Raw genomic sequence first — 19,531 nt, 5'->3', positions numbered from 1 at the left:
TATCGGCCGGGTGCGGTGGCTCACGCTTGTAATCCCAGCACTTTGGGAGGCCGAGGAGGCGGATCACGAGGTCAGGAGATTGAGACCATGGTGAAACCCCATCTCTACTAAAAAATACAAAAAAATTTAGCCGGGCGTGGTGGCGGGCGCCTGTAGTCCCAGCTACTCGGAGAGGCTGAGGCGGGAGAATGGCGTGAACCCAGGAGGCGGAGCTTGCAGTGAGCCGAGATTGCGCCACTGCACTCCAGCCTGGGCGACAGAGCGAGACTCCGTCTCAAAAAAAAAAAAAAAAAAAAAAAAAAGAAAGCTTATCACTTTTCTTCACAGTGTATTTTGATGTGAGTTTTAGGCTTTGGGTCAGAAATAGAAAAGAGTGAGTTATAACAGAGAATGGAATTATAATAGGAAGAAAACCTTCAGCTTTGAGGTAAGAAAATTTAGGTCCGAGTCTAGTCTCTACCACTCAATAGCTGACTGACATTTGGAAATATGTTTCACATCACTGAGCCCAGATCCTTTATCTGCAAAATGAGGATATGCAGACCACTTTTCTATTGAGGATAAGATGAGAGAATGTATATAAATATGCCTAAAAACAATGAAAAGGCAGAGTGTGGAGACTCATGCCTGTAATTCCAGGACATTGGGAGGCCAGGGCGGGTGGATCCCTTAAGCCCAAGAGTATAAGGCCAGCCTGGGCAACGCAGTGAGACCCCATCTACAGAAAAGGAAATTTAAAAATCAGCCAGGCATGATGGTATGTGCCTGTAGTCCCAGCTACTGGGGAGGCTGAGGCAGGAGGATCACCTGAGCCTAGGAGTTTGAGGCTGCAGTGAGCCGTGACTGTGCCACTGCACTCCAGCCTGGGCTACAGAGTAAGAACCCTGTCTCAAACAAACAAACAAAAAAACAATGAGGAGCTGTACGCATTACCTATTATTAAGAAGAAACCAAGTAGGACATATGGGAACTTAAACTATAATCCTGTTCTGTCAAGCTGATTTCTAAACAATTTTCGACAGAAAATTTATACTATGACAAGAAATAATTTTTTAAAAAAAGCAGATAGCAAGTGTAAAAGCTTTTTAAAAAATGCTCAGAAAGATACTCACATTCTGCCAAACTTCCCATAAATGGTACCCCTATTCCATCTTTGGAGTAACTGAGGAATTGAAGAAGATTAGTGTAAATTAGAAATGTGAAAAAAATTGTTCATAATCAAAGCAAGCATAATTTTGGTGGACTAATTAGGATTAATTAGATGTAATGATGAACACAGTTTTAGTGGTTTTGAGTTACCTGGAGAAATGAATGTAATTAGCTAAAGCTGAACCAGCTTGTAACAGCAATGCAGTTGTCAGAACCTTTAAAATCATGTGCATGGGTCCTCCTTTCTTAATAGCCTGCCACAATGATTGAGCATAAATGCAAGCAATCACAAAGTACACTAGGACTAGGAGGAAAAAGAACTCATGTAACCCTGTGAAGAGAAGAAAGGGAGTTTGCTTCAGTAAAACAAAGCCAGTTATCGTATTGGGTTGCTTTCAAATCTCCCTGTCAATATATTTCTAGAACTTGTTTTTTAACTGGAGTCATAGCATTCACCTTTGTAAGAGAAAAAAAATTATTAAAACTTAAACAATTTTGTACCTTGGGGCAATATTTTAACTACAAGAAAGCAGATTAAGCCAAACTAGTTAAGGTCAATCTGTACGAAAGCATAATGCTCAAGGGAACCCAAAGACTCATCATAAAATCAGTTTTGTTTGAAAAAAGTAAATTAAAATAATGATTTCAGCATTCAGTTAGATATACGTTTTACCCCTAACGTGAATTTCTTTTGTAAAAAATTTAGAAATAGATTACCTCAGTCAATAATAGTTTAATACACCCTGACAATGCATCTCAAAGTGTGTTCTCTTGCCCAGCAGCATCACCAGGGAACTTGTTATAAATGCAAATTCTTGAGTGCCATCCAGTTTTTGATCTACTGAATCAGAAACTCTGAGTAGAGCCCAGTAATCTGTGCTTTAGTAAGCCCTAAGCATGATTCTGATATAGCTAACACGTGAGGACCACAGCTCTGGAATGTCCCAGTACCTTGAATTTCCATTTGGACAAACCTTCAAAATATCTGTCATGTCCAGAGATCTCTTCTGAGATAAACTGTCTGCAGCTCTTGCCAAAAAAAAAAAAAAAAAAAAAAAAAATCCTGTGGCGATCATACGACTCCATGCCAGAATTGGCTGAAAATTTTAACACCTAACCAAATGGCTACCAATGCAAGGGGCCAACAACGTAACAATTCTGAAAGCTAAGTTAGGCTAATCATCTCTTAGTAGATCAAACTATAACTATAAAGCAGAAAGGAAAGAGGCCATAGAGATTGAAGTTGAAAGGAGATGATGTTGGGACAGGCCAGAGGAATCAAACTGAGCCATGATGAAAACCAAAGTTTTGAGGGAGTAGAAATTACAAGTGAGGAAAGACAGATGGCTGGCAAAGAACAAAGAATGTGCAGACTTTATATTAAAAATGGAACCAGTCATTACAGCAGCCTCTAGTGCCTACTAGCAGCTTTTTAGTACAGTCTTCATGTAACCTTATTATGAATGTCACTTTTTCTGTGTTAATGTGAAATCTTTTGACTGAGTCTCCATTTTTCAGAAATTTCAGAAAATTTTTATAATAAAGCAGCAGGCTAGCTTTCAGTTTAACAGCTAACATTTACTTGGTTACATGTCAAGACAGTCCCTAATATTAATGCCTTTATATTCTATCTAACACCAGACTGCTCTAACAGTGGTGTGAATAGAGCTGTCTTAACTGAGTCTATGGATGAACTTTAATTCCAATAGTGAACACCAAGCCTGCTCTAGTTTCCCATTTGGGTAAACTCCAATTAACAGTCAGAGAAGAAAATATTTCTATTATGTGGAAAATAATTTTGTAAAAGCAATTAGAAGACACAAATCATAAGAATCAATAAATAGCTCAATCATGCTTTTGGCCTGGTGAGGGGGAAAAAAGCAGCAAAAAGTATTTCTGCCACTGGGTGTCTCTCCTGCTCTATGAATATAAATGTGGACAGTTAACTTTTCTAGTGCAGGTGAAAAAGCATGTTTAGACTTCAGGAAGGGAAAAGAAAGAACATATTTTCTTTTTAAACTCCTTACATAGAAAAGCATTCCAGCCTTAGAAATAATGGCAACATAATCCTGGGATTATTATAGTACTGGAACAAGACAGAAAATACAAATGCTACATATACTATAAGAACTGTGGGTCAGTAAAGTTCCTTATGCTATCCTGTGTTTTGAATCTTAGTTTTTATCTTTCCTTCTTAGTATTAAAGAATTAAACATGGCATTCAATTTAAAGTTTTATTTATTTATAATATTTTACAGAATATCTTTAAAGTTTCTGACTTACAGGATAAAGTTTGTGACTCCATTAAGTTACAACTCTACCATGAAAAGAAAATCCTCAGGCTATTTACTGAGGAATCAGAATAATGTAGAAGGAAGCGACTCTGGAAAATAAGATATATGTCACCAGCAAAAAATGTTTTAGGATTATTCAAAGTTAATAATCTTTCAGAAAAAGCTAACATTATAACGAACACAAAAATTATTTCATTGACATATTAAATAAATTGAACTGGGTCTGTCCCACACTTTATTCCCTGAATTTTAGATGATTCTTACCTTGAACCTGTACATAAAATGCTTAAAAGATAAAATGCTAGCTCTGCACTCAATGTTCTTTTAAACAAATCATCTCTTTAAAAAAGTCTGGTTTTTTTCCTCTCTTCAGCCACCAATTTTTTGTTTTGCCACAAGCAAAAATTGTTCACTTTGAAATTAAACTCAATTTGTGTTCACTTTGTTCACTTTGAAATTAAAATCTAATTTTAAAACAGGTGGATACTAATTGTTAAATCTTATTATACTTAAGACTTAATAATATACACTAGAAAAGTATACACTGAAGAAGAAAAATACTCTTAATGAGCATACAACAGGTGGTGAACACTTGTAAGGAAATGTGTAAGGTTTAAGGCAAGCTTAAAGGAAGCAGCATTGGCAAAATAAAGTACCAAGAAAACTTGCGGACAGCTTCAATAAATGTAGCCCCAGCTAAATGATGGTAAATAAGAAAGGAGGAGAGCCTAAGCGGAAAGGGTCCTTGGGTTCTGGGGCAGCACCTGGAACAGACATTCCCGCCTCCCCATGATCCTTGTCTCAGAGCCCCAGTGGTCTCCCACACTCAAGTGTCTCAAGATATATCCTGATGAGTCTAAATCAATCGGAAATTCCCATACCCTTACCAGTAGGAGGTAAACCTAACCCTTTTGACATATTTGTCTACTTTTATCTTCTTTCTTTCATGTCAACTTACATTTCTCTTATGATGCTATGACCCAGTTCTGAAAAAGGAAATGTGATAGGAAGCTTCTGGGAAAGACTTCCTTCCTCCTAAAAAGTGATACTGAATATTGCAATCATCTAGACATGATGCTCAGAACTGCCACAGCTAACTTTGAACTTGAGGCAGCTAGCTTAAGAACAACACTGATAGTCTGAGGATAGCAGGGTAGAGAGACGCTAAATAAACCACCCTGGAGAAGCCTCAAAACTGCTTGTTGTAAGATAATTCATTTCATTACTGTCTACACCACTTGCATTAGGGTTTTCTGTTACTTTAAGCCAAAAACATTCCAACATGTTACCAGCAACACATTACTGAAGCTAAATGGAAGATCCAACCCATTGTCTTTTGGGACATGGAGGAAAAGAGGGAAAACACTAAAGAATGAACATAGCTGCTAGAATTTTAAAAACAGTGAGATGGCAGATGTGGCAGAGCCTGTAGTACTATTCCAGGGAAAACCAGTCTATATGCCTTTAGGTAATAACACTCTCAGGATTCTGAGTACTTCTTGGTCTCTAATTAGAGTACAAATATAGTTAACAAGGATTCTAATCTTTTAAAGAAGCAGTTTTATTTTACTTTGAAGTATTATAATCCTATTTAGTACTTTGTCAAGTGGCATCGCACTTGCCTTACTTCCTTTGTTTAATCTAGACCAACTCTGTAAAATAGAGGATTAACCAAAGTCTGGTAGATATAAAATACATAATTGGTTTGAAAGAAAACAAATTACAAAATTTAACCAGAATAACATGTAACATTAATTGCAACTATTTGCACCAGGTTATTCTAATTCAAACCTCTGAGACATGTGGTAACAGTCAATTTTCTGTAACAAGTATAGCAAATCAATTTTTCCTACTTGGAGCAGATAATTAGACAAACTAGCATAAGTTTCTAAAATGAATTGAAGATTTTCCCTGTAAACAAATTCCATACCTGAGGCTACAAAGTAGGAAGAATCCCTCTTAAGGCTGTATTTTAAAACACATTACTAAAACAACGTGAAATGTGGACTTTTAGATCAGCGGTTCTGTACATAAGAATCAACTTTAGATCTTTAACTGGCTTCCACTCCAAACCAAATCTATCTGAGTCTCTGGGTGTGAATATCTGAATTTTTGTTTTAACCCTCATAACCTTAAACCAGATGCATACAGTGATGGGTTAAGAACCACTCATTGATACTTCAATGTAGAGTTATTCACAAAAGCTTTTAAGCATTTTAATCAATAAAATGATGTGATGTTTAAAGGAAGCTACATAACAAGGCTGGATGCTTTTGGGTACTTCTGGTACTTTCTAATGATTAATCCCCGAAGGTTAGCCTTGATAGAATGTCATGCTTAATGAAAATACATACGATTATAGTGAGGTTTTGCCCCTTGTTTAAATATTGTTGCTGACATACTCAATGTAACTTCCCCATTGTAGTATAAGACAGCTTTTAGACACAAGAGTAAGCATAAAATCAAAATCAGTCACAAAAATCAGGAAAAGGTAGGTCGGAAGGAGTCAGAACTAAGAACTGAATCACAATAGTTAGTATGGATCATAAAGAAAAGCTAGCCACAACTCAAGATGTGGAGGAAAACACTGGAAGATACAGGCAAGGTTCAGGAGAAGGCAAGGTATGACTGGCATTCAGTGGTCCAAGCCTGGCACAGGTTACAAATGTGATCACTTTATAGCCTGGGATAAAAGTTTACAAGCCAAATTGGTGATGAAGAAAAAGACCAAAAATGGAAGCCTGGATAAGGAGGCAAGAAAAGCATATGGGGATCCAGAAAAGTCACATGGATCCACTCAATACATAAAACCACCCTTTGAGCCAACGGACTACAGCCTGGAAGGCAGGAGAGGAAGTGCTAATTGATCTGGACTCCACTAGAGGCAGCAGGGTTTACACATGCAACAACTGCAGCAGAACATTACTTCCTAGTGAGCTTTGACCAGTCCTAAAAATAACTGTCATATGAAATAACGAAGTCTTACAGTTAAAAAGGACCTGAAGGCTGTGTGCGGTGGCTCACACCTGTAATCCCAGCACTTTGAGAGGCCAAGGCAGGCAGATCACCTGAGGTCAGGAGTTCTGGCCAACATGGTGAAACTTTGTCTCTACTAAAAATACAAAAATTAGCCAAGTGTAGTGGTGGGCGCCTGTAGTCCCAGCTACTCAGGAGGTTGAGGCAGGAGAATTGCCTGAACCCCGGAGGCAGAGGTTGTGGTGGGCCAAGACTGCACCACTGCGCTCCAGCCTGGGCGACAGGGCAAGGCTCCATCTCAAAATTAAAAAAAAAAAAAAAAAAGGACCTGAGGAGCGATTTAGTCCAACCATCCATTCAATGCTCTTAGTAGACCTGGGTTCCATCAATGCCTTTCCAAAATACAGAAAAAATTTGGCATCTTTAAAAAGATTAAGGAAATGGAAGGACTAAATTAACTTCCAATAATGATCTATACTAGTCAAAGGTATCATTAATGAAATTTAACCTTTACATTCATCTGCATTCAGAAACAACTTGAGTAGCTTACACTATTTCATTTCTTTCACAGAAAGAACTTCAAATTAACCACTTGAAAACATTTAGGGCCAAGTGCAGTGGCTCACGCCTGTAATCCCAATACCTTGGGAGGCCAAGGTGGGAGGATTGCTTGAACCCAGTAGTTTGAGACAACCTGGGCAACATGGCGAGACCCCATCTCTAAAAAATAAAAATAAAAAAAATTAGCACACCATTCTGTCACTAGATATACATTTTTTCCAAACAAAGGATATTTTAAAAAGTTTATCCCTTAAAACATTATTTGTGACCTACTGTCACAATTCTCAAGTTGCTTTTTTAGCTGTGACAAATTTACACTTTGAACTAAACAATCAGTTTAAGCTAATGTGGCCTCACTCCTGCCTCACACCTCCACCCACCCCACTCTATGGCCAATGGGATACAATGGAATTAAATTTTTCTCTTAAGCAGATCAACTCTTTCAAACAGCCAATGAACTCATGAAGAGGTAAACCCTTAATGCTTTTCTTTGACAGATGGCCTACAAATCCTTACTCCAATATGTTAATTTACAAATCAGTTATACTTCATAGCATGTTTATCATGATCATAAGAAGTCATTCATTTCTGCTGGGGCTAGGAATCTTACCTCAGTAGGACAGAACACAGTTACCTAACATTTTGATGAAATATTTCATATGAGTAAATCTGATTCTGAGAAGTATTATGGACTCTGATCATCCCTAAATTGTTGTAAGCTTCAATGAAGGCAATCCCTAAATCTGTTCAAACAAGCTAGTAAAGAGTTAACCACACAAAGTAGTTGAGTTTCTAACCTCATTTAATCATTGAGTTAACAATTTAAATTGTTCAATTTATTACCATTTTTCTGTTTATAAAAATAATGCAAGGTTATCATAAAAACAAAGATGTTTAGAATGTATAGAGGAAACTAAAAACTACACAAGTTGTTTCCTGTCTGGAGCCAAAACAAACAAGCAAACAAACAAAACTATACAATTCTACCAACCCAGAGTATCAAAATAATCTGTTAATATTTTTGTGCTTCTTTGTTTTATTCTCTGCAGGTTTTAATATACTCAAATAATACTCTGCTTTTAAAAATTAATATGATGGCTATCAAAATGCTGTAAGAAGATTAATTTAACCATTTCTCCACTTTTGGACATATAGGTTGCTTTCATTTTTGATTTTAAAAATACATGAATATATTTGTACATAAATCTTTTCCTGAATTCAGGATATATTCAAATACATATTCTTACCAGATTCTCCAGCACTAAAATGATCGAATGGATTCCCTTCGGCATCTGGGTTTAGTAACACCATTTCAAATGGGATATCTTCCACCTGAGAATTCTCCTTGTCATCTTGGCACGTATACTTGTCTGCATAAAACACATGCCACGTTTGTGGAGATGGAATCTGGGACACTGTCAGATTATGTTCGGTCTGGTTCATGGTCACTTTAAAGAGAAAGAAAACAACACCTTTTCTCAAAACTCTCAAATGTGTTTCATTGTTTTAGTCATATAATCAATTTGAGGTTAGGACAATCTTTTGTTTAATTTTTATTGTCTCAGAAATCCAAGACCTTGTGTAGTATTTGGAATAAGTCTTGTAAACCAGATACTTATAGAATAAATCAGAATTTATCTGCAAAGGAGATAAAAATGATGTTTTTAACCAATGAATCACTATAAAAGTATGACTATAAAACACCACAAGTAGAATGGCTTCACTGAAACTCTGAATTTTTTTTTTTTTTTTTTTTTGGTTTTCACATTCGTATTGGGAGCCATGGGAGGGGCCTCCTCTGTCAGTGGAGGTGCTCAGTATCTTCAGCCACTCCAAGCTGGGGCTCTGGGGATCCTGGGGGTGGCTAGGCACGTTGGGCATGTTCCCATCATCGTGGATGGGCACTGGGTAGTTGTAGGGTATGGACTTGTTGATCATGATGAAGTACTTGGTGTAGGAGCTGAGTAGAGGCAGAATTACAGCTAGGCTCCCGATGATGAAGGACACAACCAGCACTGGCTCCTTGGTCCAGGCATTCTTGAGGAAGGTGCCGAGTCTCGCCACCACCTTGGTCTCGGCGGCTGAAACTTTGAATTTGAATTTTAATTTTCGGTATTTTCACAGTTTCCAGGTGGGTTAATGACATTCAAAAAAGTTATTGTGGTAAAATATATACAATGCTAAATGTATCATTTTAAACATTTTTAAGTGTACAGTCTATGGCATTAAGCACATCTACAATGCTGTGCAACAATCACAGTGACATTTTTGAAAATTACTCGAGTTAAATTTAAAATGGAGCATTCAACTTATGAAATCATTATATCTAAAAACTATGTATTTTCAAAAGATTTTCCAAAACCTTTTTCTGATTGGTTGTTCTTTAAAAGGGTATAAAAAGCAGAAAAAATAGAAATTACAGGAATGTAGAAGTTATTATACTGGATCAGGTCCACATGAAGTAGTATGATACAGTCAGGGGTAGGGGGTGTGTGGCATCATTCAGATGTATGTTTGAATCCTGGCTTCAATACTTACCTGTTGTGTGACCTTGGGTAAGTTACATAAGCAATGACACTCACTTTCTTCATCTGTAAAATGAAGATACTACCTACAGCAAAGGGCTGATGTAAGCACTAAGTTATTTGAGTCACCTAGCATGGTATCTGTCACAGAGTAGTTGCTAAATGTCAATTCTGCTTTTCCTTTCTTTAAAACAAGGTAGTTATATTAGTAAGTGGTTCTCAATCCAGGGTAATCTTCTTTCCTCCAGGGCATCTGAAAATGTGAGGGGACAGTTTTTTGTCACAATAGCTGGTTAGATACTTGGAAGGGGGCTGTGTTGAACCTCATGCAAAGAATTATTCCCCCTAAAATGCCAACGGCACTCCCTTCTCAGAAACACAAAATGATGTCTAAGATTCCTTCTGGATCTAAAACTATTAGGTTGGTGCAAAAGTAATTGCGGTTTCTGAATCTGACCTGACCTAAGAGGCACTGACTAACACTAACACGAAGCTGCCTAGGAGAGGAGTGTCTCAAGTTCTGGGTATAACAAAAAGAGTAGAGTTAGAAGAGCGAGTCTTGGCCTTGTGACTCAGCAAATGAATTTACAAACTCTCTAAATTTGTTTCTTCAATAGTCAAATAAAGATACCTGCCCTGCTAGCTCAGAGTTCTTGTGAGGGGCAAATGAAAAGTATATGGAAAGAGCATGATTCTACACAAAGTATTTTAAAAACAGTATTATGATGGGACCAATTCCCAACTCTAGATTGCCCCCACAACATGTCAATATTTAAGGACAAATTAGTCTTAATCTTTTTCTCAATTGTAGAAAAAAACAGTTTTAATAAATAAAAGACATTTCTTGAGGTAACTAGAAATGTGTGTATGGAATAGATTTCAGAGGACATTATAGAATTACTCATTTTCTTAGGTGTATGATAGTTAAACAGATGAATTTCTTTACTCTTAGAAGATGTATGCTTAGGTATGGAGGGGCAAACTGTGATACCTGCTGCTTATTTTCACATGGTTCAATTAAAACAAAAATCACATACATATAGACATAAAGCAAATTTAACAAAATATTAACAATTATTGAGTCTAAGCAGAGGATATACAGATGCTGGTTGTACTATAATTTCAACTTTTCTGTATGTTGGGAAATTTTCCTAGTGGAAAGTTGGAAAAATGTTATTTATAGGTTGTCTTTAGGAATGAGATACAGATGTAGTCAGGATTTGAATTTTGAGGACTTGGACTGTACAACTGGGAATTTCATTCACTGGTGGTTAAATTGAACAAGAGGATCTGATTAACATCACCATGGCATTGCTTTTTTGGCTACTATAAGTTAGCTGACATTTAAACTACCTTTAAAAAAATAGTTTCTGGAAAAATGTAGCAAAGACTCTAGTTTCTGTTAAATATTGGAAGACTTTTAATAAGAATTTAATATATGATCAATAAATGACTCAGAAATAAGACTGTTTAAATGTGCAATTTGCAATTATATAATCCGGACCTCATTATATAAAGGCTCTGCTGTGTTGCTGTTTTTATCATTTGCCCTTTTTCTCTTAGATAAAATATTTTAAAAACCACACTTTTACCAATATACTTTCGATGTTTCATTTTAAATTATGTGGATTTACTTCAAACAGAAATAAAAGTGTGCTTCATAAAGTGATACCGACCTTTAGTTTTTGTCTTGCTGTCTTTTCAGCAAGCCTGGGAAACAAGCCTCTTGACAAAACTGTGTGTTCGTTGTTTCTGAGACAAAAGACTACAGCACAGCATGCATATTCTATGCTGGTGTAATTAGTACCTCAAATATTAACAAAACTTGAATTGCTGAGAATGGCGTTGAATAGCTAATTGTCCAATCATATTATAAAAGGAAATTAATACTGTTAATCAAAACACACAATAGAATACTAACACCTTTAAATGATTTATAAAATATACCAAACTACAAAAGGAATCATATGCATAACATGTAAAAAGACAACACTGAAATGTTTTATATACAATATTATATTTAGCTCCTGTAATCTGATAGAAAATTCCTCCGAATCTCCTCATTAAGTTTTAGATAGAAATACATAAACTCATCATTTTCAGTGCTTTTAAATGTCTTGTTTGCTTGCTTTAAAAATCTAAAAAATAGTTTTTAATATTTTTTAAATCAGATTTTTATGACAGAACAAAGAGATGACTGAAAAATAATTTTTCAAACATTAATTTGGGAGAGTCCAGCAACATTCAACACTGAGATTCTTCCAATCTGCTAGTCTTTTCACAGTACACAGCAGCAGCAGGGTTTTACGTAGGAGCTGGGCAGAGTTACTGAGTTCATTACCAAATAGGTGAAAGGCTGTTAACTCTTAAGTCTCATTAATAGCTAAGAAAAGCACTTGCTATAAGGAACTATTCTTAAATATGTGTTACTATTACATCATGAATTTAAGGATATGCTTTTTGTTTAAATGTACCTAAGCTCCTAAATAACATACCATAAATATGACACTATATAAAAGTTAGAGACTTAAGATTTGGATTTTGTTATTGGAAAAAAAAATTGGTGAAGTACATACACGTAGAAATCAGTATTAAATTTATTTTAAGCCCCAAAATTTGACAAAACAACCTTCATTCCTCTAAAATCCCTGTTTCCTGATATCTTCCATTCCACAATTCCAAAAAATACCTCTGCACTTAACAGAACAGGGAAAAGAAAGAGAAAATAGAAAAAGAAACAACAGCAGAAGGTGTTGTTAAGTTGTAGTCCTATACATAAGTAACTCCATCCTTCAGAGTTACAATAAGAATGGCAGCATTTTGGAACTATCATGAACCTTAGGGAAACCTAGTCCAACTTGCCTGTTGTACAGATAAGTAAAATGAGGTTCAAAGATAACAAGTTCTTGTTATAAATCACTAGCAGTGATTCTCAGTTTTGTGGTCTTCCCATTGCACCACACTGTCTCCCCGTATACAGAAGTTCTGGGAATACAGGGATATGACTCATACAAAAATGATGTTTTTAAGTGTATAAAGTACATAAATACTGACTATGTGATACAAGAGAACAAATCAATATTCCTATAGCTCAAAGCTTTAAACTGCCTAGTAAGTTTTTGTTGGAGACAGAAAAAGTCTTTGAGATGCCAAACACAAAAAGCCAACAACCAACCAAACAAAAAGCCCTTAAGCACGAAGGTCTACGACTATTCATTCTACAAATACTTAGTAAAAACTTAACTAAGCACCAGGGTATCATCAATTCTCATTCTCATAGTGCCATATAATTAGCATTCATAGTACTTATCAGAAGTGCAATTTTACATTTATTCACATTCATCTGATTCATTCTGGTCACCTCCACCAGCCTTAAGGACATTTTGGTCACTGATCTATCAACAGTACCTAGCATAGTACATTAAACAGTGGAAGCGCTCAGCGAATGAACACACCAAAAGAGCCCTACTGCTCTCATTGACTGATTTTATAATAAATAAATAAAATGTGAAGTGGTAACTATAGTAAGTGCTATTCAGGAAAGCAAGAGGCTATAAAAACTTAGGTGTTAACTTAATCAAGGGAGGAGCCAGAGGGGAGGCTGAAGAGGAAAAAGCCTATGCAAAGACTCAGAGTAGCACTGAAATAAAATGCAGTGAGTGGGGCAATGCCCTGAGATGAAACGGAGAGGTAAGCAGCAGCCAGTCTACAACGGCTTTGCTGGTCAGGTTAAGGAGGCCTGGTCAGGTTAAGGGAAACCATTTATTTTAAGGATGTGGTGAGGAAGTGAATGTAACATAATCAAATCTGCTATTTAGAAAGATCTAGTTACAGAAGGGGGACCAGCATGGCTATAAAATAGCCAGGTAGGAGACTGTTGAAATAGCAAAGGCAAGATGAATTCAAGAGATATTTAAAAGTAAAACCTCAAGACTTAACTGATGGATGGGGGGGTAGAAAGGTCAAAGAGGGGAGTATTAGAAGACACCTTGGTTTCTCAACTGTTTACTGGATGGATAGTGGTGCCAATGCTTAAAACAGGGAACATCAGAAGAGGACCAGATCTGGATGGGGAAGATGGTGAGTTCAGTTTAGACACCAGAGGAATTGGGAACTGAAGGACATGACCTTTTACACATATGTGCAACACTTAGATGAGCAAACTGGCAGAGAAAGGAAGAGATAACTGATCAAGAGAATCTGCATATATTTCCCAGATAAGTTTTGAATTCAGGGTCAAAGTAAATAATTGTATGTAATTGTCATTCATCTTCAAGATACTATCTTCTCACAATATCATCTCACAAATCTACATTAAACATCCCCACAATGGGTGGCAAGGATTGGGGACCTCTGCTCTTTTCACTGATCTAGCTAGTTGCCTTATGAGGGAATCAGACAGCTGATAAGATAAAGGCCAGATGTTTAGAAATGAATGCTTCACTAGACCAGGCTAAGAGAAGAGACGATCATGTTCCATATATGGATGAGTCTCTGAATAATAAGAGGAAAAAGGGAAGAATAATTCCCATTTTTCCTCATGGATGCTTCAAATTTCTAATGTCTTCTACACCTAATTAACTTGCAAGGTGCAAAATGGAAACAATGGCACAGGTTCTTCATTTCCGTATTTAAAAAAATTTTCACTCACTCTGGATGGCTAGCACCCTAATGCACAGGACAATGTCGATAAGAATGAATGGGATCACGGATTTAAGCCACTAGATTAGGATTTAAAAAGTACAGCCTCTCTAGAGGCAAATCCAGAAGTATACAAATGATGTGGTGCTAGTACATCTCAAAGTGACTTTTTTGAGACAAAGTCTCACTCTGTCGCCCAGGCTGGAGTACAGTGGTATGATCTCGGCTCATTGCAACCTCTGCCTCCCAGGTTCAAGCAATTCTCATGCCTCAGCCTGCCAAGTAGCTGGGATTACAGGTGCGTGCCATCACACTTGTCTAATTTGTTTTTGTATTTTTAGTAGAGACGGGGTTTCACCATGTTGGCCAAGCTGGTCTCAAACTCCCAACATCAGGTGATCCACCCACCTTGGCCTCCCCAGGCGCTGAGATTACAGGCGTGAGCCACCACACCTGTCTGTCAAAGTGACATATTTTATCACCATATAACTCTCATGTTCAAATGACATGTTGTGAAACAGCATCACTTGAGCTAAATTACCCAATTAACTAAGATAATACATTGGCATTTAGCTCAGTGCTGGCAGATAATTAGCATTCAACAAATGTTACCATTCATTCCATGCTGCCACAGGGTCAAAATATATTTTCCATATTGGCACAAATTATGCAAACTGTAAAGAGTCTGAATGAAAGAAAGGACTCCTGTGTAAATTATCTGGATTTTTTTTTTTTTCAAAAGTGATGAATGATAAAGAGGGGAAAGGCACTGTTAAAACTCAGCTTAAAATGTACTAGACAAAGCGTCATCACAGCGGGATGTACGCTGTCAGGAAACATAACATATGTACATATGGTACTATATTTCAACATTAGGAGGAAAAAAACTATATCTAATGATCAAAGAAAAAAGGATATACTCACTTGTCAACTGAGCTTTGGATAATTTTTCACTACAGCTATAACCATGACTGCTTTGCTGTAGCTTTAGCCATTCCTGGGCTTGGAACAGGTAGAGTTTAGCTTCTTTTCCAACAGCTACTGGTATGTTGTTGATTCTGACACACAGAAGAGCATGGTGACCTTGATATTAAAACAAAAATCATCAACTAGTTTGGTCTTACATGAAACTGAGACATGAGGACAACTCAACATCTCTACTTACCAAAATGGAAATTTAAAAAGCACAATTCTTCTTAAATCTCGCTTAACTAGGTAAATCACATCAGAATGAACACCACATTCAGAAGCAAGAGATTATTCAAATGAACGTGTGGTATTTCCTTGAAATTCAGCTGATAGCTGATAATATTTCACTCAATAATCAGCAATATCTGGGGTATTTGAACAATTCACTGTATTAAAATTTTTGCCTCACTTTACAACCACTTCACGTTTTACATTTTATTCATAATCTATACAAATGTCCCACCAAAGTTTCTGTTTCTTAATATGACATAGGTGTTAATATTTAATTATACTCTTAATATAAAAAATAAACATAGCTAATAACAGGAAAGTTTAAATGCATGTGTTCTGGGGTAGACACATTACACCTAAAACAAAATTTGGTATCTATGACTTTTACAAAAGAACTTTCAGGGGCTGGGCACAGTGGCCACACCAGTAATCCCAGCAATTTAGGAGGCCAAGGTGGGTAGATTCCCAGCCCAAGAGTTTGAGACCAGCCTGGTAAGCAAAGTGAGATCTTGTTGCTATTTAAAAAAAAAAAAAATTAGCTGGGCTTGGTGGCTGAGCCTGTAGTCTCAGCTATTCAGAAGGCTGAGATGGGAGGATGGCTTTAGCCTGGGAGTCTGAGGCTGCAGTAAGCTTTGATTACAACACTGCACTCCAGTCTGGGTGACAGAGCAAAACTTTTTTTTTTTTTTTTGAGACAGAGTGTTACTCTGTCACTCAGGCTGCAGTGCAGTGGCGCAATCTTGGCTCACTGCAACCTCCACCTCCCAGGTTCAAGCGATTCTCCTGATTCTCCTGCCTCAGTTTCCTGAGTAGGAGTAGCTGGGATTACGGGCGTGCGCCACCACACCCAGCATCACCACATCCAGCTAATTTTTGTATTTTTAGTAGAGACACGGTTTCACCACGTTGGCCAGGTTGGTCTTTTTTTTTTTTTTTAATTTATTTTTGAGACATATTCTCGCTCTATTGCCCAGGCTGGAGTGCAACGGCACGATCTCAGCTAACTGCAACCTCCGCCTCCCCGGTTCAAGCGATTCTCCTGCCTCACTCTCCCAAATAGCTGGGATTACAGACACCTGCCATCATGCCTGGCTCATTTTTGTATTTTTGTAGAGATGGGGTTTCACTATGATGGCCAGGCTGGTCTTTAACTCCTGACCTCAGGTGATCCGCCCGCCTCAGCCTCCCAAAGTGCTGGGATTACAGGTGTGAGCCACCACGCCCAGCCACCAGGTTGGTATTGAACTCCCGACCTCAAGTGATCTGCCCGCCTCTGCCTCCCAAAGTGCTGGGATTACAGGCAGGAGCCACCCACCAAGTCTGGCTTCTTTTTTACAAGAAAGAACTTTCAGAATATGTTGTAAGATGAATACAGAATGAACCTGGTTGCAAACACCAACTACATTTAAGGCCCAGAACGGAAATGGCAATAAGTTATTGCCTCTAGGCAAAGGGATTCTGGGTGAAAGAGCTAAGACGGGAGACTGTTTTTCATTTTAAGATCTTCTGTTCTCCTGCAAATTTTTTTCTATGCTTTTGTTACTATAATTACCACTTTGATTAAACATTTTAAATATATTTAAATACACAGTATATATATCAAAGAATGTGCAAGTCTCTTACATAAATTGATTACATATTTTGAACAGTCTTAAAAGAGACTCTGAGGCCCAATTGACACTGTAAATTGAATTCCGAGTTACAGTTCATTGTTTCAGTATAGTTTTTGCATTATTATTTTACTGAATTGAGATTCATGAAAATTGGTAATAACTATATATGATTTTACACATATGAAAGAGAACGAATGTACTTGAAACACCTTATCCCCAATCTGTCTTGAGAAATCCGAATCTAGTACATGTTTCTCCTCCACGTTTACCAGATGATCATCATGAACTATGAGGTGGTCCAAGTCTCTCTGCTGGTCCTAAGTAATAACCCACGTCTTCTATACATCCCACATTTTCCAACACTGTCCACATTGTGCCATTTAAGAAGTAGCTGTCAATACTCAAAGTATGGTTACAGTCCGTTGAATGAGAAACTCAAAATGTGACCAAAAAATAATAAAATTGTTTCTAGTGTTTCTTCTTCATTCACCCAAAATATATTCCCCATTGGATTTTGAAAAACTGGGTTGCCGAAACTCCTTTTTGTAGCTATCTTAAAAACTTCAAAAAAAAAAAAAAAAATCTGGATCCCTTCCCGTTATTCCGTCAATTCTGTAATTTCCCAATACTTTAAATTCCTTTTCTCACCAAAGTAGTTCCTAGTTTCTATTATCTTCTCCTAACAATATTTTCTAGGCCAATATTCTGATGTTCATCGTTGCATCTTTTAATGCTGAAGACTGTACAATTCAAAGTTCCTAATGTCATCAAGGCAAATAATTATTTGAAATACAGCACTAGTCAAGTTAAGAGTACCAAGAAAAACACTTAAATTGTGAGGGTGCAAATGAGACCAAAATTAGAATGAATTAATTGCAAATTCATTTATTGAAGGAATAATTACTGATTTTTGAGGAAGACCAAAAGGTAATAATCAAATGCAGCTCTGATTTCAGAAGAGCCACACAGAACACAAATTAGGGAGCTTCCGGATGCTACTTAAATGCAATTTTCATCAGCTTAATTCTAGGCCTTACTGCCCATAGTAAATCTACTGCCCTAGTAGCCAAGTAACCAAACTGTTCAATATGACAACTACATTATCAAGTGTTTTACTTAGTTTCCAAAACCACTCTGCTGCAAGCAGGTCTCAGCAAATTGGTCTTTAAAAAAAAAAAAGGAAATTTAAGTTCCTAGGCTTAAATTCTCCTGTACGTCAGTGTTCACAGTGTGGCCGAGGCAGGAAGGAGCAAACGTGTTTCTTTGGGGAAAGAATCTGGAAAGATGCGGCCGACCATTTGCACATTCGCTTGCAAGGGGAGGGTTGTGGAAATGGAAACCGGCCTTCAGGTGCGGAACACATTCACTAGTGGCGAGAGGCCGCTGCCTGGGGCTGGGAAGCCGCACCAGCGAGGTTGGCAAGGAACGCATCCCACCATTCGCGGCAGCTGCGGCGACGCTGGAGGTCCAGGTGAGGCTGGGGAAGTCGCTGGCCTCGCCCAACGTGGCAGGGAGGGGCCGGGGAGGAGCGGCCCGCGGACCCCGCCGGCGGGATAGGCCAGCGCGCCTTCATCCCTCTCCCTGCCCCCAGACCTACCATGGAACTCGAAGTGGCCGATGCGCTGGCCCTGGGCGTCCTGGGCCGCGGTGCTGCTGAAGCTGCCCCGCAGGGTCTTACCCTGGCTGCCCTGCGGCCACCAGCAGCACGTGAGGGCCACCGCCAGCAGCCGCAGCCCCCCCATGCCCGTCTCCCGCTCTGCACCGACGCCTCGGCTCCCAGCCGCCAGCCGCTGCCCGCCCAAGTCGGCAGCTGGGGGAGGCGGGGTCGGCGCCGGAGACCTGCTGCTCTGGAGCCTGAGAGCCAATGAGGCGGGCTTCTCTGCCATGAGCCAAAGAAATTCACCAATCAGAGGCCGAAATGGGCGGGACGCGCAGATCCGAGCGTCCCATCACTCCCCGGCTTTTGACTAGTTCCCGCCTTTTTCTTTAATGAGGAATCGGGAGGATGTTGCTTCAGGTTACGGAAAACTCATCTCTCTCCTCATTGCCTAGCACGTCTTGCTACTGAGCATGCGCGGGCGCGCTGGCACGACTCCTCGGGGCCTTCGTGGGGCATGTGGGATTCGGCAAAAACTTAAGAAACGCAGGACAGGACTGTTTCTGGTCGAGAGAGTTAAACTCCCGCAAAGAAAAAACCGTGTTCTTATGCAGATTTTCTTCCTCGGCGCCTGTATAACCTACAGGACGTGTCCGACTTAATGTCTCAAAGACACTTAGCTCCGCATGACCACAATTTAACGCATGACTTCCCTTGGCATCTCCAGCCGATTTTTCCCTCCTAGGTTCTCTGGCTTCTCGAATTACATTATCTCCCACCCCCACTCCCCGCAGACCAGACCGCTGGGAATTGTAGCCCCCCCCCCACCATTCAATCAATTCAATTACAAGTGTGGATTAGCCCCTCTTCCGGTGAGGGTGGGAAGCAGCGGCCACAGTCCTACTCAGTTCATCACTTTCTTGGCCCATGGCAAAGGCCGTCTCTACAGTCTTCATTCTAATTGGCTACAATCCA

At 38.6% G+C, this 19,531-nt stretch overlaps 1 protein-coding gene across 1 annotated transcript in view; it reads right to left on the bottom strand.

The window, feature by feature from the left end:
* Positions 1-19,025, bottom strand: part of GPR180 (G protein-coupled receptor 180) — a 34,561-nt gene extending 15,536 nt beyond the window's left edge. Inside the window, exons 1-5 of the mRNA XM_003257390.3 lie at positions 18,557-19,025; positions 15,071-15,229; positions 8,228-8,428; positions 1,300-1,480; positions 1,113-1,162 (exon numbers count right to left, since the gene is read on the bottom strand). Of these exons, the coding sequence (XP_003257438.1) occupies positions 1,113-1,162; positions 1,300-1,480; positions 8,228-8,428; positions 15,071-15,229; positions 18,557-18,845 (880 nt within the window). The 5' untranslated portion in view covers positions 18,846-19,025. The remainder of the gene's footprint in view (positions 1-1,112; positions 1,163-1,299; positions 1,481-8,227; positions 8,429-15,070; positions 15,230-18,556) is intronic.
* Between the last annotated feature and the right edge of the window lie 506 nt (positions 19,026-19,531).

This window comes from Nomascus leucogenys, chromosome 5 (assembly GCF_006542625.1).
Source record: "Nomascus leucogenys isolate Asia chromosome 5, Asia_NLE_v1, whole genome shotgun sequence".
NCBI lineage: Eukaryota > Metazoa > Chordata > Mammalia > Primates > Hylobatidae > Nomascus > Nomascus leucogenys.
This window is presented reverse-complemented; position numbering and strand designations above follow the sequence as displayed.